This window comes from Salvelinus namaycush, unplaced genomic scaffold, assembly GCF_016432855.1.
Source record: "Salvelinus namaycush isolate Seneca unplaced genomic scaffold, SaNama_1.0 Scaffold1248, whole genome shotgun sequence".
Taxonomy (NCBI): Eukaryota; Metazoa; Chordata; class Actinopteri; order Salmoniformes; family Salmonidae; genus Salvelinus; species Salvelinus namaycush.
This window is the reverse complement of record NW_024057951.1, coordinates 2,391-26,355: the sequence shown is the minus strand read 5'-3', so window position 1 is coordinate 26,355 and position 23,965 is coordinate 2,391. Positions and strand designations below refer to the sequence as shown.

Here is a 23,965-nt window from a genome sequence, read left to right as displayed (position 1 = left end):
ACAGTGTTTACTTGGGTTTAAATCCCAACCTAAGTCAGACTCTAATGGACAGTGTTTACTTGGGTTTGAATCCCAACCTAAGTCAGACTAATGGACAGTGTTTACTTGGGTTTAAACCCCAACCTAAGTCAGACTCTGTAATGGACAGTGTTTACTTGGGTTTGAATCCCAACCTAAGTCAGACTAATGGACAGTGTTTACTTGGGTTTAAATCCCAACCTAAGTCAGACTAATGGACAGTGTTTACTTGGGTTTAAACCCCAACCTAAGTCAGACTAATGGACAGTGTTTACTTGGGTTTAAATCCCAACCTAAGTCAGACTCTAATGGACAGTGTTTACTTGGGTTTAAACCCCAACCTAAGTCAGACTCTGTAATGGACAGTGTTTACTTGGGTTTAAATCCCAACCTAAGTCAGACTCTGTAATGGACAGTGTTTACTTGGGTTTAAACCCCAACCTAAGTCAGACTGTAATGGACAGTGTAAAGCGGAGGCTAGTCCTCAGAGGGAGGGGGAATAAACCTCTCAGCCCCTGGGCTGTATCAAATGGAACACTATTCCATATAGAGTGCACTGCTTTTGACCTTGAGCCCTGCAGGTAGTTCACTTTATAGGGATCCATTTGGGACAGAGCCCTGGTCAGACTTCAGTTCTGGCCTCTTCTCTTTCTGCCATCCGATCAGAGAGGAGACAGCTAGCTAATTAGAATGGTGTTGAGCGGACATGTTGAATAATTCAAACAATGCAGTCACTCTGGCTGACACACAATGGACCCAGAGTCGCCTCACTCTGGCTGACACACAATGGACCCAGAGTCGCCTCACTCTGGCTGACACACAATGGACCCAGAGTCACCTCACTCTGGCTGACACACAATGGACCCAGAGTCGCCTCACTCTGGCTGACACACAATGGACCCAGAGTCGCCTCACTCTGGCTGACACACAATGGACCCAGAGTCGCCTCACTCTGGCTGACACACAATGGACCCAGAGTCGCCTCACTCTGGCTGACACACAATGGACCCAGAGTCGCCTCACTCTGGCTGACACACAATGGACCCAGAGTCGCCTCACTCTGGCTGACACACAATGGACCCAGAGTCGCCTCACTCTGGCTGACACACAATGGACCCAGAGTCGCCTCACTCTGGCTGACACACAATGGACCCAGAGTCGCCTCACTCTGGCTGACACACAATGGACCCAGAGTCGCCTCACTCTGGCTGACACACAATGGACCCAGAGTCGCCTCACTCTGGCTGACACACAATGGACCCAGAGTCGCCTCACTCTGGCTGACACACAATGGACCCAGAGTCGCCTCACTCTGGCTGACACACAATGGACCCAGAGTCACCTCACTCTGGCTGACACACAATGGACCCAGAGTCGCCTCACTCTGGCTGACACACAATGGACCCAGAGTCGCCTCACTCTGGCTGACACACAATGGACCCAGAGTCGCCTCACTCTGGCTGACACACAATGGACCCAGAGTCGCCTCACTCTGGCTGACACACAATGGACCCAGAGTCACCTCACTCTGGCTGACACACAATGGACCCAGAGTCACCTCACTCTGGCTGACACACAATGGACCCAGAGTCGCCTCACTCTGGCTGACACACAATGGACCCAGAGTCGCCTCACTCTGGCTGACACACAATGGACCCAGAGTCGCCTCACTCTGGCTGACACACAATGGACCCAGAGTCGCCTCACTCTGGCTGACACACAATGGACCCAGAGTCGCCTCACTCTGGCTGACACACAATGGACCCAGAGTCGCCTCACTCTGGCTGACACACAATGGACCCAGAGTCACCTCACTCTGGCTGACACACAATGGACCCAGAGTCGCCTCACTCTGGCTGACACACAATGGACCCAGAGTCACCTCACTCTGGCTGACACACAATGGACCCAGAGTCGCCTCACTCTGGCTGACACACAATGGACCCAGAGTCGCCTCACTCTGGCTGACACACAATGGACCCAGAGTCGCCTCACTCTGGCTGACACACAATGGACCCAGAGTCACCTCACTCTGGCTGACACACAATGGACCCAGAGTCGCCTCACTCTGGCTGACACACAATGGACCCAGAGTCGCCTCACTCTGGCTGACACACAATGGACCCAGAGTCACCTCACTCTGGCTGACACACAATGGACCCAGAGTCGCCTCACTCTGGCTGACACACAATGGACCCAGAGTCACCTCACTCTGGCTGACACACAATGGACCCAGAGTCGCCTCACTCTGGCTGACACACAATGGACCCAGAGTCGCCTCACTCTGGCTGACACACAATGGACCCAGAGTCGCCTCACTCTGGCTGACACACAATGGACCCAGAGTCGCCTCACTCTGGCTGACACACAATGGACCCAGAGTCGCCTCACTCTGGCTGACACACAATGGACCCAGAGTCGCCTCACTCTGGCTGACACACAATGGACCCAGAGTCACCTCACTCTGGCTGACACACAATGGACCCAGAGTCACCTCACTCTGGCTGACACACAATGGACCCAGAGTCACCTCACTCTGGCTGACACACAATGGACCCAGAGTCGCCTCACTCTGGCTGACACACAATGGACCCAGAGTCGCCTCACTCTGGCTGACACACAATGGACCCAGAGTCGCCTCACTCTGGCTGACACACAATGGACCCAGAGTCGCCTCACTCTGGCTGACACACAATGGACCCAGAGTCGCCTCACTCCGACACCCAATGGACCTGGACTGCAACTGTAACTAAAGAGGGTTTATTTGACTAGAAAGCCCTCTCTGTCTTTCAACAGACCACTCCAGTGACTGATTAGCTGGCTGGCTGGCTGGCTAGCCATAAAACTCCAGAGGACAAGCCATACAGCTCCAGAGGACAAGCCATACAGCTCCAGAGGACAAGCCATACAGCTCCAGAGGACAAGCCATACAGCTCCAGAGGACAAGCCATACAGCTCCAGAGGACAAGCCATACAGCTCCAGAGGACAAGCCATACAGCTCCAGAGGACAAGCCATACAGCTCCAGAGGACAAGCCATACAGCTCCAGAGGACAAGCCATACAGCTCCAGAGGACAAGCCATACAGCTCCAGAGGACAAGCCATACAGCTCCAGAGGACAAGCCATACAGCTCCACAGGACAAGCCATACAGCTCCAGAGGACAAGCCATACAGCTCCAGAGGACAAAGCATACAGCTCCAGAGGACAAAGCATACAGCTCTACAGGACAAAGCATACAACTCTACAGGACAAAGCATACAACTCTACAGGACAAAGCATACAACTCTACAGGACAAAGCATACAACTCTACAGGACAAAGCATACAACTCTACAGGACAAAGCATACAACTCTACAGGACAAAGCATACAACTCTCGTCTTTCACCCTATTTTGTCGTACACATGCCTGTCATGGCTTGCAGAAAAACCCAACTGAAGTTGAGGGAGAAGGCTGAGAATAGTTTGGACGTCTTTCAATGGCTCTTCTCATAACATCAGGTAAATACAATGGACAACAAACTGTCGCCTCACAGTCATTGGACCTAATCAGGTGTACAAGGCTGAGGAAGAGAGCGACTGTCGCCTCACAGTCATTGGACCCAATCAGGTGTACAAGGCTGAGGAAGAGAGCGACTGTCGCCTCACAGTCGTTGGACCCAATCAGGTGTACAAGGCTGAGGAAGAGAGCGACTGTCGCCTCACAGTCGTTGGACCCAATCAGGTGTACAAGGCTGAGGAAGAGAGCGACTGTCGCCTCACAGTCGTTGGACCCAATCAGGTGTACAAGGCTGAAGAAGAGAGCGACTGTCGCCTCATAGTCGTTGGACCCAATCAGGTGTACAAGGCTGAGGAAGAGAGCGACTGTCACCTCACAGACCCAATCAGGTGTACAAGGCTGAGGAAGAGAGCGACTGTCGCCTCACAGTCATTGGACCCAATCAGGTGTACAAGGCTGAGGAAGAGAGCGACTGTCGCCTCACAGTCGTTGGACCCAATCAGGTGTACAAGGCTGAGGAAGAGAGCGGCGGTGGCTGTTACCTTTGGCTGTACTGGTTCCTCCATGATCGTTGGTGGACGCAATCTGAAAGGTGGGAGGAGAGCTACTTATCAAGACATAACAAGAGACGTGACGTAAAAACAATACCTTCCTAGATCAGTAAAGTTTTCAACATGTCAAAAAATAACATACAGTATTGATTACTTGACAAGTGAAATGTTGAAATATAGAACATTTTAGAGGACCATAATGGAAATAAGCCTGTGGGCTCTATAGTATATTTTATCCTCTGTCATATTTAATACACGTAATGTCTCCGGCTAGAGCAGCCTACTGCTTCCAGTATCAAATCAATCCCCAAAGAAAGACACATTATACAGGAGAGAGAAGCAACATTCTGTCTCACCTGGTGACTAGAGTCCGTCTCACCTGGTGACTAGAGTCCGTCTCACCTGGTGACTAGAGTCCGTCTCACCTGGTGACTAGAGTCCGTCCCACCTGGTGACTAGAGTCCGTCTCACCTGGTGACTAGAGTCCATCTCACCTGGTGACTAGAGTCCATCTCACCTGGTGACTAGAGTCCATCTCACCTGGTGACTAGTCCATCTCACCTGGTGACTAGAGTCCATCCCACCTGGTGACTAGAGTCCATCCCACCTGGTGACTAGAGTCCATCCCACCTGGTGACTAGAGTCCATCCCACCTGGTGACTAGAGTCCATCCCACCTGGTGACTAGAGTCCATCCGACCTGGTGACTAGAGTCCATCTCACCTGGTGACTAGAGTCCATCTCACCTGGTGACTAGAGTCCATCTCACCTGGTGACTAGAGTCCGTCTCACCTGGTGACTAGAGTCCGTCTCACCTGGTGACTAGAGTCCGTCTCACCTGGTGACTAGAGTCCGTCCCACCTGGTGACTAGAGTCCGTCTCACCTGGTGACTAGAGTCCATCTCACCTGGTGACTAGAGTCCATCTCACCTGGTGACTAGAGTCCATCTCACCTGGTGACTAGAGTCCATCTCACCTGGTGACTAGAGTCCATCTCACCTGGTGACTAGAGTCCATCTCACCTGGTGACTAGAGTCCATCTGACCTGGTGACTAGAGTCCATCTGACCTGGTGACTAGAGTCCATCTGACCTGGTGACTAGAGTCCATCTGACCTGGTGACTAGAGTCCATCTCACCTGGTGACTAGAGTCCATCTCACCTGGTGACTAGAGTCCATCTCACCTGGTGACTAGAGTCCATCTCACCTGGTGACTAGAGTCCATCTCACCTGGTGACTAGAGTCCATCTCACCTGGTGACTAGAGTCCATCTCACCTGGTGACTAGAGTCCATCTCACCTGGTGACTAGAGTCCATCTCACCTGGTGACTAGAGTCCATCTCACCTGGTGACTAGAGTCCATCTCACCTGGTGACTAGAGTCCATCTCACCTGGTGACTAGAGTCCATCTCACCTGGTGACTAGAGTCCATCCCTGTATAAGAGTTTCTGGAGCTGCAGTCTACCGGTGGAGTCTCGTCTCGAATGAAGTCTGTCATCTCTAGACCTCCACCAGGGTCCCTGCACACACACACACACACACACACACACACACACACACACACACACACACACACATTTCCATTAGGAAAACGTGGTAATGGACATTTGACCAGAAGCATTTTAACTAACCGGATATTTGATACATTGACCTGACTCATGTGCATTTGGGTGTGTAGCCTCATTCGGCTGCTCAGAATGACACGGTCATTCATCTTTAACAGAACAGGCATCTCCAGGATGCAACAGAGTGAGGTCCTTCTTACCGAATTCTGATGTGCACTTTGACGATGTTAAGAGTAACTGTCCAGCATTTACTTTCCCTCAGCCAACAAGACGAGTGACAAACAGCAACATCACTAGCCTGTGTCAATCTACTGTCCCCCCCCCCCCTAGTAGAAAAGTTGACCTATTCTACTGGTCAGCTTGTCGAGAAAGAAATAGAGTATTCCAAACAGACTTTTAAAAAGGTTGTGGGAAGATAAATCCCAAATTCATACAACCAGTAGGCACGGCCTAGCCTACACCAAAACAAAAGCTGTTAAAAAGCAACGAGACAGATGCAACAGATCAGAATGTTTAGCTTAAAAACTATTATTTATTTATATTTATAAGCACAGCAATGTGCACCAGACAGTAAAGCTACATGCTAATGTTTGTTCCATAATGCAATTAGTGGTAAAACACTGTGCCCGAAAGAGCACCGCAAACGCGAGCGGTTTCACGTGACAAGAAAGAGAGGAGATCTAAAGATGCAACAACTATCCCGGGTTGCTAATATGACTAGGATTGACGTTTGGCTACTGGACAAAAGAAAGTTGTTTTGAAAATCAAATGAACCTCCAACTGCTCTGAAATACAAGTAAAACTAAATGCTCTTCAACCGATCGCTGCCCGTACCTGCTCGCCCGTCCAGCATCACTACTCTGGACGGTCCTGACTTAGAATATGTGGACAACTACAAATACCTAGGTGTCTGGTTAGACTGTAAACTCTCCTTCCAGACTCACATCAAACATCTCCAATCCAAAATTAAATCTAGAATCGGCTTCCTATTTCGCAAAAAAGGATCCTTCACTCATGCTGCCAAAAATACCCTCGTAAAACTGACTATCCTACCGATCCTTGACTTCGGCGATGTCATTTACAAATTAGCCTCCAACACTCTACTCAGCAAATTGGATGCAGTCTATCACAGTGCCATCCGTTTTGTCACCAAAGTCCCATATACTACCCACCACTGCGACCTGTATGCTCTCGTTGGCTGGCCCTCGCTTCATGTTCGTCGCCAAACCCACTGGCTCCAGGTCATCTACAAGTCTCTGCTAGGTAAAGCCCTGCCTTATCTCAGCTCACTGGTCACCATAGCAACACCCACCCGTAGCACGTGCTCCAGCAGGTATATTTCACTGGTCATCCCCAAAGCCAATTCCTCCTTCGGCCGCCTTTCCTTCCAGTTCTCTGCTGCCAATGACTGGAACGAACTGTAAAAATCACTGAAGCTGGAGACCCATATCTCCCTCACTAACTTTAAGCATCAGCTGTCAGAGCAGCTCACAGATCACTGCACCTGTACATAGCTCATCTGTAAATAGCCCATCCAACTACCTCATCCCCCATACTGTTATTTTTATTTTGTTTGTTGCTCCTTTGCACCCCAGGATCTCTACTTGCACACTCATCTTCTGCACATCTATCACTCCAGTGTTTAATTGCTAAATTGTAATTATTTCGCCACTATGGCCTATTTATTGCCTTTACCTCCCTCCTTATCCTACCTCATTTGCACACACTGTATATAGACTTTTTCTACTGTATTATTGACTGTATGTTTGTTTATTCCATGTGTAACTCTGTTGTTTGTGTTGCTTTGCTTTATCTTGTCCAGGTCGCAGTTGTAAATGAGAACTTATTCTCAACTGGCCGACCTGGTTAAATAAAGGTGAAATAAAATAAAATAAAAAATTAATAAAGAGAAATAGGGTACTGGATTTCCATTGCATATGGAAGTCTTCATAAAATACATTTTTTTCTAGGCTACTTTGAAGCAAGGTAAGACATCCCCTTATAATATGAAGTAAAACGATCAGGTTTCAAACTACTAAGTATACGTTTTCAAAATGCATACCGTCTCCAGCTCATCGCGAAGTGGCGAGTGACACACCGAAGCTACACGAAGACTTGTCTGTAACTTCAACAGTGAAAACACAGTAAAATACAGTACATGTGTTCTACAGCATTAATACTGCCGATTGCACTGCATTGTGGGTATAAAGCTGAAAAATACTGTTATTAACTGTAATTGGAAGCTTTCTGTAAAAATGACTTACTGTATTTCTTGATTTTTTTTTAAACCCTAACTTAACCATGTAAGTTGACTGAGAACACATTCTCATTTACAGCAACGACCTGGGGAATAGTTACAGGGGAGAGGAGGGGGATGAATGAGCCAAATGGAAGCTGGGGATGATTAGGTGACCGTGATGGTATGAGGGACAGATTGGGAATTTAGCCAGGACACCGGGGTTAACACAACTACTCTTACAATAAGTGCCATGGGATCTTTAGTGACCACAGAGAGTCAGGACACCCGTTTAACATCCCATCTGAAAGACGGCACCAAACCCAGGGCAATGTCCCCAATCACTGCCCTTTACAGTAATAGCTTATGCCTTACTGTAGATTCAAATGATCAGTTCCAGGCGCCAATGCTGTCAGTTGAGACACTTGAAGCTCAGACTATTTTAGCAAATGGCAGGCCCACTAACACAGCTACTGCTGTGGTGGAGGGTAATACACTGCTGTGGTGGAGGGTAACACACTGCTGTGGTGGAGGGTAATACACTGCTGTGGTGGAGGGTAACACACTGCTGTGGTGGAGGGTAACACACTGCTGTGGTGGAGGGTAATACACTGCTGTGGTGGAGGGTAATACACTGATGTGGTGGAGGGTAATACACTGATGAGGTGGAGGGTAACACACTGATGTGGTGGAGGGTAATACACTGATGTGGTGGAGGGTAATACACTGATGTGGTGGAGGGTAATACACTGATGTGGTGGAGGGTAACACACTGATGTGGTGGAGGGTAACACACTGCTGTGGTGGAGGGTAATACACTGCTGTGGTGGTGGAGGGTAATACACTGCTGTGGTGGAGGGTAATACACTGCTGTGGTGGAGGGTAATACACTGATGTGGTGGAGGGTAACACACTGCTGTGGTGGAGGGTAACACACTGCTGTGGTGGAGGGTAACCCACTGCTGTGGTGGAGGGTAATCCACTGCTGTGGTGGAGGGTAATACACTGCTGTGGTGGAGGGTAACCCACTGCTGTGGTGGAGGGTAATACACTGCTGTGGTGGAGGGTAATACACTGCTGTGGTGGAGGGTAACACACTGCTGTGGTGGAGGAGGGTAATACACTGCTGTGGTGGAGGGTAATACACTGCTGTGGTGGAGGGTAATACACTGCTGTGGTGGAGGGTAATACACTGCTGTGGTGGAGGGTAACACACTGCTGTGGTGGAGGGTAACACACTGCTGTGGTGGAGGAGGGTAATACACTGCTGTGGTGGAGGAGGGTAATACACTGCTGTGGTGGAGGGTAACACACTGCTGTGGTGGAGGAGGGTAATACACTGCTGTGGTGGAGGGTAATCCACTGCTGTGGTGGAGGAGGGTAATACACTGCTGTGGTGGAGGAGGGTAATACACTGCTGTGGTGGAGGGTAATACACTGCTGTGGTGGAGGGTAATACACTGCTGTGGTGGAGGGTAATACACTGATGTGGTGGAGGGTAATACACTGATGAGGTGGAGGGTAATACACTGCTGTGGTGGAGGGTAATACACTGATGTGGTGGAGGGTAATACACTGCTGTGGTGGAGGAGGGTAATACACTGCTGTGGTGGAGGAGGGTAATACACTGCTGTGGTGGAGGAGGGTAATACACTGCTGTGGTGGAGGAGGGTAATACACTGCTGTGGTGGAGGGTAATACACTGCTGTGGTGGAGGGTAATACACTGCTGTGGTGGAGGGTAATACACTGCTGTGGTGGAGGGTAATACACTGCTGTGGTGGAGGGTAATACACTGCTGTGGTGGAGGGTAATACACTGCTGTGGTGGAGGGTAACACACTGCTGTGGTGGAGGGTAACACACTGCTGTGGTGGTGGAGGGTAATACACTGCTGTGGTGGAGGGTAATACACTGCTGTGGTGGAGGGTAATACACTGCTGTGGTGGAGGAGGGTAATACACTGCTGTGGTGGAGGGTAATACACTGCTGTGGTGGAGGAGGGTAATACACTGCTGTGGTGGAGGGTAACATACTGCTGTGGTGGAGGGTAACACACTGCTGTGGTGGAGGGTAATACACTGCTGTGGTGGAGGGTAATACACTGCTGTGGTGGAGGGTAACACACTGCTGTGGTGGAGGGTAACACACTGCTGTGGTGGTGGAGGGTAATACACTGCTGTGGTGGAGGGTAATACACTGCTGTGGTGGAGGGTAATACACTGCTGTGGTGGAGGAGGGTAATACACTGCTGTGGTGGAGGGTAATACACTGCTGTGGTGGAGGAGGGTAATACACTGCTGTGGTGGAGGAGGGTAATACACTGCTGTGGTGGAGGGTAACATACTGCTGTGGTGGAGGGTAACACACTGCTGTGGTGGAGGGTAATACACTGCTGTGGTGGAGGGTAATACACTGCTGTGGTGGAGGGTAATACACTGCTGTGGTGGAGGGCTCTCATTTCTCCATTATTTTTCTTAGCATCCTGCTCCTCACTCCACTCTCCACTCCTCACTTCAAGCTGCTCTGCTTTGGTCTCCTTCAGGAATGTGAGAATGATTCCCTCTACAGGGGTTTGGGCAGTAAGTTAATAAGCTGTGACCTCACACATTAGTTTTCGTTCCTGCTAAAATGTGAACTAGGCCTATTTCCACTAACAAAAATCTGTTTGATTGCGAAAGTCAGTCCCTTTCCTCAGTGGTCCTGTGGCCTCGAGGTGAAGAGGTAGCTTGCTAGCTGAATTGATTTACACTGCAAACATGCACGTGAAACCTGCTCAGTCCCCGTCTCCACAACAACAGATAAACCTTTGACCCTGGCCCACAAACACCTAGCTTACTTCACACCGCCAGAGAAAATTAAATCCATGATTCATCTCTGATTTTAGGGTCAAGGGTCAGGTGCCCTAGTATCCAATAAACTACAGCCCTACAAGAGAATAGATGGGGTATGCCATTTAGTGATAAAAAATATTTTCTGAAAACAATGTGCTTCAGCCATTGAAAAACATATGTTTATGATAGTGAAAGTTAGAGTAAGAATATCCCCACCAACATCATCCCTGAACCGGAGAGCTCACTAAAGGCATCAGCATGCTCCAGTTCAGCTGGCGCCTAGCCGGACTCGGCTAGACGAACCCAACGATACTCCCTAAAAAGACCTTTGCTTGAAAAAAATGAAAGGGGGGGGGGGGGGGGGGAGCAGCAACAGTACTGTTTGTCCATTTTAAGACGCCGTAGCCAGTCCCCAAAATAGAATTAATCTAAGATAACTCAAGAAGTCTGTCATTCATTTGGATGGTTTTTTTTTTCCGTCTGGGAAGCACGAAGACGTCTTATAACTGACCCTGGTCCATTACTGTCCTCCTGACGTGTGGCGTTGCCCTCGTTGGCCCCCTCACTGCTGGTTCTGTTGCTCTCGTTCTCCTTGGCCCGGTGCTCCACCACCTCTCCCTCGTCCAGGGCATGATGCAGCCGGTAGTTCACAGTCTTCAGCAGCAGGAACATACCAGCTATCACACCACAGTAGATGCCTACTATCACCATGGTGGGCGGGAGCGCCTGGAAGACACACATTTGACATGTATATTTTAGTCATTTTTTTTAGCAGACACTCTTATACAGAGCAATTTAACAGCAATGCATTCAACTACAATAAAACTTGGTTTGTCCATCCAAGGACTGATGTTTGCTTTCTTTCAATAGTTGAACCCATAAACACAAATACAACTTAGGGAAAAAAAAAACTAAAAAGACAAAGTGTTATTTACATAGTCTTTCCCCCCTCCAGTAATGAGAGTTCACCATGTCAGCGTTTTGTGTCAACTGGCCAATCATCAACCTGGGTTGTCTGCAAGACTGTGTTAGCTCAGAGAGCAGTTTTCAGGTCTTGTGGAAAGTGATTAGTCATCATAGTGGTTAATAGAGTCATCACGTCAGTATAGTGAACTACCTCCGCTATTTTCCCATTACATAAAAATGTATTGTTGTTGTTTTTAACTTGGCAAGTCAGTTAAGAACAAATTCTTATTTTCAATGACAGCCTAGGAAACAGTGGGGTTAACTACCTTGTTCAGGGGGCAGAAAGGACTGATTTTTTTCCTTCTCAACTCGGGGATTCGATCTTGCAACCTTTCGGTTACTAGTCCAACGCTCTAACCGCTAGGCTACCTGCCACCTCTACACTCTAACCGCTAGGCTACCTGCCACCTCTACACTCTAACCGCTAGGCTACCTGCCACCTCTACACTCTAACCGCTAGGCTACCTGCCACCTCTACACTCTAACCGCTCGGCTACCTGCCACCTCTACACTCTAACCGCTAGTCTACCTGCCACCTCTACACTCTAACCGCTAGTCTACCTGCCACCTCTACACTCTAACCGCTAGGCTACCTGCCGCCTCTACACTCTAACCGCTAGGCTACCTGCCGCCTCTACACTCTAACCGCTCGTCTACCTGCCGCCTCTACACTCTAACCGCTAGGCTACCTGCCGCCTCTACACTCTAACCGCTAGGCTACCTGCCGCCTCTACACTCTAACCGCTAGGCTACCTGCCGCCTCTACACTCTAACCGCTAGGCTACCTGCCGCCTCTACACTCTAACCGCTAGGCTACCTGCCGCCTCTACACTCTAACCGCTAGGCTACCTGCCGCCTCTACACTCTAACCGCTAGGCTACCTGCCGCCTCTACACTCTAACCGCTCGTCTACCTGCCGCCTCTACACTCTAACCGCTAGGCTACGCTGCCACCTCTACACTCTAACCGCTAGGCTACGCTGCCACCTCTACACTCTAACCGCTAGGCTACGCTGCCACCTCTACACTCTAACCGCTAGGCTACGCTGCCACCTCTACACTCTAACCGCTAGGCTACGCTGCCACCTCTACACTCTAACCGCTAGGCTACGCTGCCACCTCTACACTCTAACCGCTAGGCTACGCTGCCGCCTCTACACTCTAACCGCTAGGCTACCTGCCGCCTCTACACTCTAACCGCTAGGCTACCTGCCGCCTCTACACTCTAACCGCTAGGCTACCTGCCGCCTCTACACTCTAACCGCTAGGCTACCTGCCGCCTCTACACTCTAACCGCTAGGCTACCTGCCGCCTCTACACTCTAACCGCTAGGCTACCTGCCGCCTCTACACTCTAACCGCTAGGCTACCTGCCGCCTCTACACTCTAACCGCTAGGCTACCTGCCGCCTCTACACTCTAACCGCTAGGCTACCTGCCGCCTCTACACTCTAACCGCTAGGCTACCTGCCGCCTCTACACTCTAACCGCTAGGCTACCTGCCGCCTCTACACTCTAACCGCTAGGCTACCTGCCGCCTCTACACTCTAACCGCTAGGCTACCTGCCGCCTCTACACTCTAACCGCTAGGCTACCTGCCGCCTCTACACTCTAACCGCTAGGCTACCTGCCGCCTCTACACTCTAACCGCTAGGCTACCTGCCGCCTCTACACTCTAACCGCTAGGCTACCTGCCGCCTCTACACTCTAACCGCTAGGCTACCTGCCGCCTCTACACTCTAACCGCTAGGCTACCTGCCGCCTCTACACTCTAACCGCTAGGCTACCTGCCGCCTCTACACTCTAACCGCTAGGCTACCTGCCGCCTCTACACTCTAACCGCTAGGCTACCTGCCGCCTCTACACTCTAACCGCTAGGCTACCTGCCGCCTCTACACTCTAACCGCTAGGCTACCTGCCACCTCTACACTCTAACCGCTAGGCTACCTGCCACCTCTACACTCTAACCGCTAGGCTACCTGCCACCTCTACACTCTAACCGCTAGGCTACCTGCCACCTCTACACTCTAACCGCTAGGCTACCTGCCACCTCTACACTCTAACCGCTAGGCTACCTGCCACCTCTACACTCTAACCGCTAGGCTACCTGCCACCTCTACACTTTAACCGCTAGGCTACCTGCCACCTCTACACTTTAACCGCTAGGCTACCTGCCACCTCTACACTCTAACCGCCAGTCTACCTGCCACCTCTACACTCTAACCGCCAGTCTACCTGCCACCTCTACACTCTAACCACTAGGCTACCTGCCACCTCTACACTCTAACCACTAGGCTACCTGCCACCTCTACACTCTAACCGCTAGGCTACCTGCCACCTATGTTCAGTCAGTGCATTTATTTATTAGCCTATGGGTAACACCAATGATGCTCAGTCTCTCTTTTCTCTCTCTCTTAGAACATTCAGAAAATCACACTATTTATACCCTCCCTGTCACACATCCTAACTTAAATCAAAGCACTTGGTATACAGGTGGCAGTTAGTAGTGGTTAGTGACCTAGTAGTTAGAGCGTTGGGCCAGTAACCGAAAGGTTGCTAGATTGAATCCCTGAGCTGACAAGGTAAAAATCTGTCCCTCTGCCCCTGAACAAGGCAGTTAACTTACTGTTCCTAGGCCGTCATTGTAAATAAGAATTTGTTCTTAAGTGACTTGCCAAGTTAAATAAAGATGAAATAAATAAATAAAATAAAAAAACATCTTGAGTAAAATCAAAGCACTTGGTATACATATCCTGACTTGAGTCAAAGCAAAACCCCTGCTAATCAATCACAGAACTGGCCTAATTACACAACACCAAGCAACTGGATTGAGTAACATTTAAATTGGAAACAGCTGTAACTATAGCCCCTCAATATTGAAAGTGAGGTACATATAAAATGCTGTTTTAAAGATCACTCAATTACATTTGGTTGTGCAGATAGTGTTTACAGTAACATGATGTGAGGGGCAGGAATATTTGATTGTGCAGCAGTTTGTAATCCATCCTACTCTCCAACCATTCCAAAATATCGTTGTTTTTTTAATGACAACATTTCCTAGAAGTCTGTTTTTGTCCTGGCTTGCTGACAAGACGGGTCAGCTTGAATACCTGGTAGATCTTGCCACCAGTATACGAGAGACAAGACATACATTGTTAGCTAATAATAGACTGAGATAGATCGCTGTCAATGTGGCTTGGGGGGGTTGCGAAGGTAGCTAGCTAGCTAACATAATATCTGTATTCTATTAATTAGCCATCTTTGTTGTTTTTCTGCAAGATACGTATTAGCCACGACTTGTTGCCCGGGGGATTGGTTAGTCAAACCTGGTCCTGCTTTAAAGTATTTCCCTCAATCTGATTTTTTTGTGGACAATGTAAATGTGTCAGCTAACAATGACAGATAGTGAAATAAATGTCACACCTGACAACAAAACATAACGGTGAACCTAAAAACAAGGAGCAAACAGTTACGTCAACTGGTATTTATTTAGTTTATTCGAGGGAAACATCTAGATTTCAAACAAAGAATGTCTAGTAACCTAGCTAGTTATCTAGGTAACGTTAACTACGTAACGTTAACTAGATTGCTAAATAGCTAGTTGGCTAACCTTACTAGCCAACGGTTAGCTGTTAGCATTAGCATCCGCGGTTTGGCTAGCATGACATTACAGCCAGGGAAGAGCCTCTAACGGTAAACCAGATCTTGACTTGCTTTGCTGAGATTGGATATAATGTTAAACAGACTTACCATGTAAAGCGTGAAGGGGAAACATAGTAGGAATAGCCAGAGGTAGAGGTGTAGAGCATTGACAAATGTATTTTGATGGGGATCATAGTACCATCCGCCTGTGATTGAAGCCCAGACCCCCTGCCTAAGGATCTGTAGAGTTTGAGACCCCATGTTTTATCCCCTTCGATTCCTTGAAAAAAACGACTAAATAAACGGGGCGACACGAAGGCTAGCCGTCGTGAAACATTACTAACAGTGCAGTGTTTTCAGACACTGGCCTGAAAATCCACACTGCAGCCATCTTCTCTGCAGCTAGCCAGCTGGGGCGATGTACTCGGTCCTCCACTGAGTAGTCTCCTATCCCACCACGCCCTGCGAGCTGCTTCTTCTTCGGTCCGTGCTATCTGGTATCCTTGGGACGTCCTTACGCAATGGTCCCTACCCATTGAAGTTGAAATGTAAAATGGTTAAGGTAAGAGTTATGGTTAAGGTAGGGGTTAAGGTTAGAGTTTAGGATAATGACATCCCAAGGATCCCGGATAGCACTAACCCTTCTTCACATAAAGAGTCAATGGAAAAAGAGTGTAGCAAAAAAGACAACTCTGTGAGGGTAGTTTGAAAACGGTCACACAATATTACACTAGCTAAATAGCGCCCCCTTTTGGTACTGTACTGATTTTCATAAAATCTCGGTGTGCCATATTTTTATTTATCCAGGCAAGTCAGTTAAGAACAAATTCTTATTTACAATGACGGCCAAACCCTAACCCAGACAACGCTGGGCCAATTGTGCACCGCCCTATGGGACTCCCAATCACAGTCCGGTTGTAATACAGCCTGGAATCGAACCAGGGTCTGTAGTGACACCTCTAGCACTGAGATGCAGTGCCTTTTGACTGCTGTGCCACTCTGGAACTCTGCGTGTTGTGGCATAACTTCCACTGCTGTATTTTCAATCATGACAGATTTACAAGTTACTAGTCAAATATATGAATTGATCATCAAGTTAAATCATCTAGACACTATAATCCCCTTGACTCTCATCAAATGAGATTGGTCCAACTACAGGGCTCTTCAATACCTCAGGAGGATCCCATAGCTGATGTCCAAAGCAATCTATATTGACCACACCTGGCTACAATAGATTATATACATTTAATCACATTAAAATACATGTTTTGATGAATAATGACAAACTCAAGTCACTGTATAATCTTTGAAAATTATTATATTCAGAAAAGCATGACTTAAAAAAAAAAAAGGAAAACACAATGGATTTAGGATCACTTTACGCGGGGGAAAAAAACACAATTACATATTGAAAAAATAAATTGTGTGGATGTGTATTTATGCTTCAGAGATAACGCCCCCCAAAAAACAAGTCTCCCACAGTCACGACGGAGAAAGATACTACTGATGTCAACAGTGCATAGAGATTAACTGGTGATCTCACTGTTTCCATGTTACCCTCAAAAAACTGCAAACTGTAAATCCACTCAGGTCCTTAACCTCTCACCTCTAGCATTATCACAGAGAGAAGTATTAGGGAGATGGTAAGATGTTGTCAGTAACTAGACAGTTCTAGAACACGGATGGAATGTCCCATGAGGTCTGGTACTGGGACAGACAACACATATCGTCTGCTCATGTTTGCATCCCAAACGGCACCCTATTCCCTATATAGTGCACTACTTTTGACCAGGGCCCTGGCACACTATTTTCTGTAAAGTGCACTACTTTTGACCAGAACCCTAATAGGTCCTAGTCAAAAGTAGTGCACTATATAGGGAATAGGGCCCTGGTCAAAAGTAGTGCCTCTATATAGGGAATAGGGTGCCATTTGTGACTATTCATTTGCCTTTCCTAATGCCTAATGCATGATTAATTGACATGATAATTGACTGTAATTGACTGTAATTGACTGTCATTGACTGTCAAGCCCTTCAGAAACAGGATGATGGGTTGTTATGGTCTGGAAACTAGGATGTAGGTCCATTTCCACACACCTTCCGTCAGACACAAACCACTTCCTTCGCATTGTTCAGTCAGATAGGGTTGTACCTGTGCCGTATGTCCTGTCTGTGTGCCTTGCCAATGTGAGTATGGACATCATGACGAAGGCCAAGAGGCTCACATATAAGCTAGAATTAACAAAAAGTGATACTGGCAAGAGCAATGTGCGGGTTTCCCCCCCCCCCCCCCCCCCTCTTATTATTTTCTTTGAAGAATGAACATTATCAGAAATATATACAGGAGTGGCCATCGGTCATCACTGTAGCCTGGCTCGTTTCTCCGGAGGTGGTTTGCTGCTGGGGGGAGCTGGAGCAGAGGTCTTGGTGGCTGGCTCTCTTTCTTCCTGCTTCACCAGCTCTACTGGTGGTTCCTGCTTCACCTCAACTACAACAGAATCGATACAGTAGATTAGACAGGCAACCCGAAAACAGGACACAAGGTGACATAACAAGACTCCCGTGACCAAAGAAAAGATGACAAAATGTCCAGATTCGGAAAACATGACCTAACCTTTTCCAACAGTAATGTTCATCATCATTTAGTTGTTGTTAAATGTCTAAATCCCATCATAAAATAATAGCAAATGGTTCTGCAATATTAGCTGTACACTCTTACCTGGGATGGGCTTCTCACCAGGCTTAGGCTAAAATAAAATAAAAAGAATTACAACAGAATATAGATGACCAAATGTGAACCTCAATAATACAATGTTACAATTGAATGAATCGGTATAATGTATATTGGCTGAGATATTAGCAACGTGATCCATAATTATGACTAACTGATTGGTGGTGTGTCTGATACCTGATAAAACGTTGGAGGAAACTTGGACCTCAAATCGAGTAGAAGTGTGTCGACACGCTGTCTCTGGAACAGGGAACTGGGCTCCTCTTTCTTCTTCGACTTCGGCTTGGCTTTGGCATCTATAGACATCAAATCAAAAAGCACATTTTATTGGTCGCATACACATATTTAGCAGATGTTATTGTGGGTGTAGTGAAATGCTTGTGTTCCTAGCTCCAGCAGTGCAGTAATATCTAACAATACACACGTCTAAAAGTAAAAGAATGGAATTAAGAAATATATAAATATTAGAACGAGCAATGTCAGAGTCCGGAGTATAAATATATACATGTGATGGGGTGTATAGACATTATGTGGATCGAATATTTAGTATACGTAGGATAGGATAGTATATATACAGCTATAGTTTATTAGGATGGAATTGACTAGACTAGGAAAGTTGCTTAGGAGCTAGAATCAGAGCTGCCATGTCTTGTCAAACGCCATCTTGTTGCAGACGGTAAATACCATTGAGAGAGAAGAATGGTTGAAATACATTAGATACAGTACATGTATTATCAAAGTCATGGGAAAGCAATGATTTACTTCATACCTGCCTTAGGCCTGGTTTATTGAAACATGCTTAATAGGCATCACACATTAAAAATAATTATTTATTGTTCGGAATGAAAACCAACGTCCCAATAAACTCCCCTGCAAAACAACAGCAACAACTGTAATACAACCACACCCAAAGGTTAGAGTTGACCAAATTACAATTCCACATTTTCCTCATTGAAAAGAATTAGAATTTCAGTGTACTTCCTGAATTGACACCAACACTGGCTAACATACCTCTCTCCTCCTGGTCTTTGAAGTGCCACCAGTATCCTTTAGATGGGTGATAGCGACAGTACGACATGGCCTCATCGAAGGCAGACTGGACACCATGGACAGCAGACAGCTGTGGGGAGACATGGGAAAATAACAGCAGTCAATACATTTCCATTTCAATTCCAGTCAATTCAGGAAGGATACTGACATTACAATTCTCTTCAATGCTTTTTAAATTTGATTTACTTTCTGACTTGACTGGAATTGAAATGGAATTGACCCCAACATAAACCAAGATAATTCCACACTTTTCTAAAAACCCAAAGTAATAACATAGTACTAACAGTCATAACAACATAGTCATAACACTATAGCATAGTAATGACAATGCCAGGGGGTTAACTCTCTCTTACCACTCTGGATCCAATAACTGTTCCCAGATCAGGAGCCTGATACACCACCCCAGCTATGATGTAGTAGTCAGACAAAGGGATGACTGGGGAAAGAAGCACACAATATAGAGTACAGGATATAGAATTAGAGCCTGGAATAAAGGACATGGGAAGATGACGTTTCCAAAGGGTATTAATAAAGGTGTTTTCTGTGGTGTGTGTGTGTCGGAAGTCTGTGGTGTGTGTTTGTGTGTGTCGGAAGTCTGTGGTGTGTGTGTGTATGTGTCGGAAGTCTGTAGCATGTGTTTGTGTGTGTCGGAAGTCTGTGGTGTGTGTTTGTGTGTGTCGGAAGTCTGTGGTGTGTGTGTGTATGTGTCGGAAGTCTGTAGCATGTGTTTGTGTGTGTCGGAAGTCTGTGGTGTGTGTTTGTGTGTGTCGGAAGTCTGTGGTGTGTGTTTGTGTGTGTCGGATGTCTGTGGTGTGTGTTTGTGTGTGTCGGAAGTCTGTAGCATGTGTTTGTGTGTGTCGGAAGTCTGTGGTGTGTGTTTGTGTGTGTCGGAAGTCTGTGGTGTGTGTGTTGGAAGTCTGTGGTGTGTGTGTTGGAAGTCTGTGGTGTGTGTGTGTGTGTGTCGGAAGTCTGTGGTGTGTGTGTTGGAAGTCTGTGGTGTGTGTTTGTGTGTGTTGTAAGTCTGTGGTGTGTGTTTGTGTGTGTCGGAAGTCTGTGGTGTGTGTTTGTGTGTGTCGGAAGTCTGTGGTGTGTGTGTGTTGGAAGTCTGTGGTGTGTGTGTGTGTTGGAAGTCTGTGGTGTGTGTGTGTTGGAAGTCTGTGGTGTGTGTGTTGGAAGTCTGTGGTGTGTGTGTTGGAAGTCTGTGGTGTGTGTGTGTGTGTGTTGGAAGTCTGTGGTGTGTGTGTGTTGGAAGTCTGTGGTGTGTGTGTTGAAGTCTGTGGTGTGTGTGTTGAAGTCTGTGGTGTGTGTGTTGAAGTCTGTGGTGTGTGTGTTGGAAGTCTGTGGTGTGTGTGTTGGAAGTCTGTGGTGTGTGTGTTGGAAGTCTGTGGTGTGTGTGTTGGAAGTCTGTGGTGTGTGTTGGAAGTCTGTGGTGTGTGTTGGAAGTCTGTGGTGTGTGTGTCGGGAGTCTGTGGTGTGTGTGTTCTCTGTGGATCACCCTGAGTAGGAGACTGTCTCTGCTGTTTCCTGATGATGTAGAGGATGGGCTCCTGGGCATGAAGGAGAATGTACTCCACTCCAACCATCTGACTGAAATAGACACATAAAGTTAGGCTAGTAACTATATTATTACACTCACAGAAAATTATCCATGGGCTGGACGGATGGTTTTGCTGACACAGGTTACACCTAGTCCTGGACTAAAAAGCATTTAATGGACACTGTCAATGGGACTAATCGGTTTAATCTGTGTCAGGGGCAGTGCTAGTGTAATAGATGTAACGAGTAATATGTTGGCCTAATAAATCACTATTTTAAAGAAACGACCCCTGGTAGCCTACTGATTAGAGCGTTGGACCAGTAACCGGAAGGTGGCTGGATCGAATCCCCGAGCTGACAATGTAAAAATCTGTCGTTCTGCCCCTGATCAAGACAGTTAACCCACTGTTCCCAATGGCGCAGAAGATGTGGATGTCGATTAAGGCAGCCCCCCCACACCTCTCTGATTCAGAGGGGTTGGGTTAAATGAGGAAGACACACCTCTCTGATTCAGAGGGGTTGGGTTAAATGAGGAAGACACACCTCTCTGATTCAGAGGGGTTGGGTTAAATGAGGAAGACACACCTCTCTGATTCAGAGGGGTTGGGTTAAATGAGGAAGACACACCTCTCTGATTCAGAGGGGTTGGGTTAAATGAGGAAGACACATCTCTCTGATTCAGAGGGGTTGGGTTAAATGAGGAAGACACACCTCTCTGATTCAGAGGGGTTGGGTTAAATGAGGGAGACACATCTCTCTGATTCAGAGGGGTTGGGTTAAATGAGGAAGACACACCTCTCTGGTTCAGAGGGGTTGGGTTAAATGGGGAAGACACACCTCTCTGATTCAGAGGGGTTGGGTTAAATGAGGAAGACACATCTCTCTGATTCAGAGGGGTTGGGTTAAATGAGGGAGACACATCTCTCTGATTCAGAGGGGTTGGGTTAAATGAGGAAGACACATCTCTCTGATTCAGAGGGGTTGGGTTAAATGAGGAAGACACATCTCTCTGATTCAGAGGGGTTGGGTTAAATGAGGAAGACACATCTCTCTGATTCAGAGGGGTTGGGTTAAATGAGGGAGACACATCTCTCTGATTCAGAGGGGTTGGGTTAAATGAGGAAGACACATCTCTCTGATTCAGAGGGGTTGGGTTAAATGAGGAAGACACACCTCTCTGATTCAGAGGGGTTGGGTTAAATGAGGGAGACACATCTCTCTGATTCAGAGGGGTTGGGTTAAATGAGGAAGACACATCTCTCTGATTCAGAGGGGTTGGGTTAAATGAGGAAGACACATCTCTCTGATTCAGAGGGGTTGGGTTAAATGAGGAAGACACATCTCTCTGATTCAGAGGGGTTGGGTTAAATGAGGGAGACACATCTCTCTGATTCAGAGGGGTTGGGTTAAATGAGGGAGACACATCTCTCTGATTCAGAGGGGTTGGGTTAAATGAGGAAGACACATCTCTCTGATTCAGAGGGGTTGGGTTAAATGAGGGAGACACATCTCTCTGATTCAGAGGGGTTGGGTTAAATGAGGAAGACACATCTCTCTGATTCAGAGGGGTTGGGTTAAATGAGGAAGACACGTCTCTCTGATTCAGAGGGGTTGGGTTAAATGAGGGAGACACATCTCTCTGGTTCAGAGGGGTTGGGTTAAATGAGGAAGACACATCTCTCTGATTCAGAGGGGTTGGGTTAAATGAGGAAGACACGTCTCTCTGATTCAGAGGGGTTGGGTTAAATGAGGAAGACACACCTCTCTGATTCAGAGGGGTTGGGTTAAATGAGGAAGACACATCTCTCTGATTCAGAGGGGTTGGGTTAAATGAGGGAGACACATCTCTCTGGTTCAGAGGGGTTGGGTTAAATGAGGGAGACACATCTCTCTGATTCAGAGGGGTTGGGTTAAATGAGGAAGACACATCTCTCTGATTCAGAGGGGTTGGGTTAAATGAGGAAGACACATCTCTCTGATTCAGAGGGGTTGGGTTAAATGAGGAAGACACATCTCTCTGATTCAGAGGGGTTGGGTTAAATGAGGGAGACACATCTCTCTGATTCAGAGGGGTTGGGTTAAATGAGGGAGACACATTCCCGTTGAATAATTCAGTTGGACATCTGACTAGGTATCCCCCCTTTCCCCTTACACTGGAAAACAACTCATAGCCAGTATGTCAGCCATATTCAAAGCCAATGACAAAAGAAACCCTTAACGTTACTTGAGATGTTCCAGAGTGAGCCGCTGCATCTTCACCACCTCGTTGTTACAGGTGCGGTCGTAGAACGGATTACTCCTCTCGGAGAAATAGTCCAGCACATTGCCAGGGTTGAGGATGGGCACCCAGCCACTATCAACCCACGATATCCCCAGGAGGTTGTTGTCTAGAAGGAGCAGCAGGTAACGAATGGAGTTACACGTTTTATTACAAGAATAAGGGTAAACGTGTAGGTATAACGTGCACATTTGTTTTGATGAAAACCTGCTGATTAGTTTGGTAAACAGATCGTTAGCTGTCTTGCTAAGCTAACGCGTCAGTTAAACTAGCTAGCTTTGTGCTGTCAAGCAAATTATGTTCCTGAAAGCTATTTATTTTAATTCTCAGAAATCGTAAGAGAGATACATTAGTGTTCATGACTATTTCTTCGATTTTCAATCGGACACAGAATACATTACTTTTCAATGAATGAAAGAAACACTTCGCTACCTCTCAAATCCACCGACGCCATCGTGTACTGTAAACAAATGTCGCACAGAAGCACCTGTCGCTGGTGGATGACGTAGTCAGCAGCGTGATGCCCGGTCAGGTCTAATGCCGCGTTCAAAACAACTGGGAACTCGGGAAAAAAACGAGCTCCAACTGGGGAAAATGGGTTTGAGCTGTAATCCAACTCGGGAACTCGGGCCTCTTGAGCGCCGACCTGAAGATCACTGACGTCATGATGTGACCTCGTATTTTTCCGAGTTTCCAGTTGTTTTGAACACAGCATAAATACAGCTTTTTGTCTAATTGACATCAAAAGTTGCTTTCATTGTATCTAACCGTTACGCTTTCCCTTAACCTAATTCTCCCAATCTGCTACGTTAATTATCCTAACCTGCTGCGTAAATTCTCCTAAACCTGCCCCCACGACGCCAGGTCAGAGTCAATCACCACCTTCCGGAAACACCTGAAACACCACCTCTTTAAGGAATACCTAGGATAGGATAAAGTAATCCTTCTAACCCCCCCCCCCCCCCCCCCCTTAAAAGAGTTAGATGCACTATTGTAAAGTGGTTGTTCCACTGGATATCATAAGGTGAATGCACCAACTTGTAAGTCGCTCTGGATAAGAGCGTCTGC

The 23,965-nt window shown here is 47.3% G+C and overlaps 2 protein-coding genes across 2 annotated transcripts in view; both read right to left on the bottom strand.

The window, feature by feature from the left end:
• Positions 1-15,775, bottom strand: part of LOC120036214 (pecanex-like protein 1) — a gene marked incomplete at its 3' end in the record, with an annotated part of 64,064 nt that extends 48,289 nt beyond the window's left edge. The window contains exons 1-4 of the mRNA XM_038982695.1: positions 15,412-15,775; positions 11,210-11,424; positions 5,480-5,585; positions 4,059-4,101 (exon numbers count right to left, since the gene is read on the bottom strand). Coding sequence (XP_038838623.1) covers positions 4,059-4,101; positions 5,480-5,585; positions 11,210-11,424; positions 15,412-15,564 — 517 coding nt within the window. The remainder of the gene's footprint in view (positions 1-4,058; positions 4,102-5,479; positions 5,586-11,209; positions 11,425-15,411) is intronic.
• A 1,425-nt stretch (positions 15,776-17,200) lies between these two features.
• On the bottom strand, positions 17,201-23,396 carry med6 (mediator complex subunit 6). Its single transcript, XM_038982696.1, has 8 exons — positions 23,330-23,396; positions 22,844-23,006; positions 20,579-20,670; positions 19,437-19,519; positions 19,045-19,153; positions 18,211-18,329; positions 18,022-18,049; positions 17,201-17,790 (listed from the first exon to the last, which is right to left on the bottom strand). The coding sequence occupies exons 1-8, from the start codon at positions 23,349-23,351 to the stop codon at positions 17,663-17,665; spliced, it is 744 nt and encodes a 247-aa protein (XP_038838624.1). The 5' UTR covers positions 23,352-23,396; the 3' UTR covers positions 17,201-17,662.
• Positions 23,397-23,965: the final 569 nt, after the last annotated feature.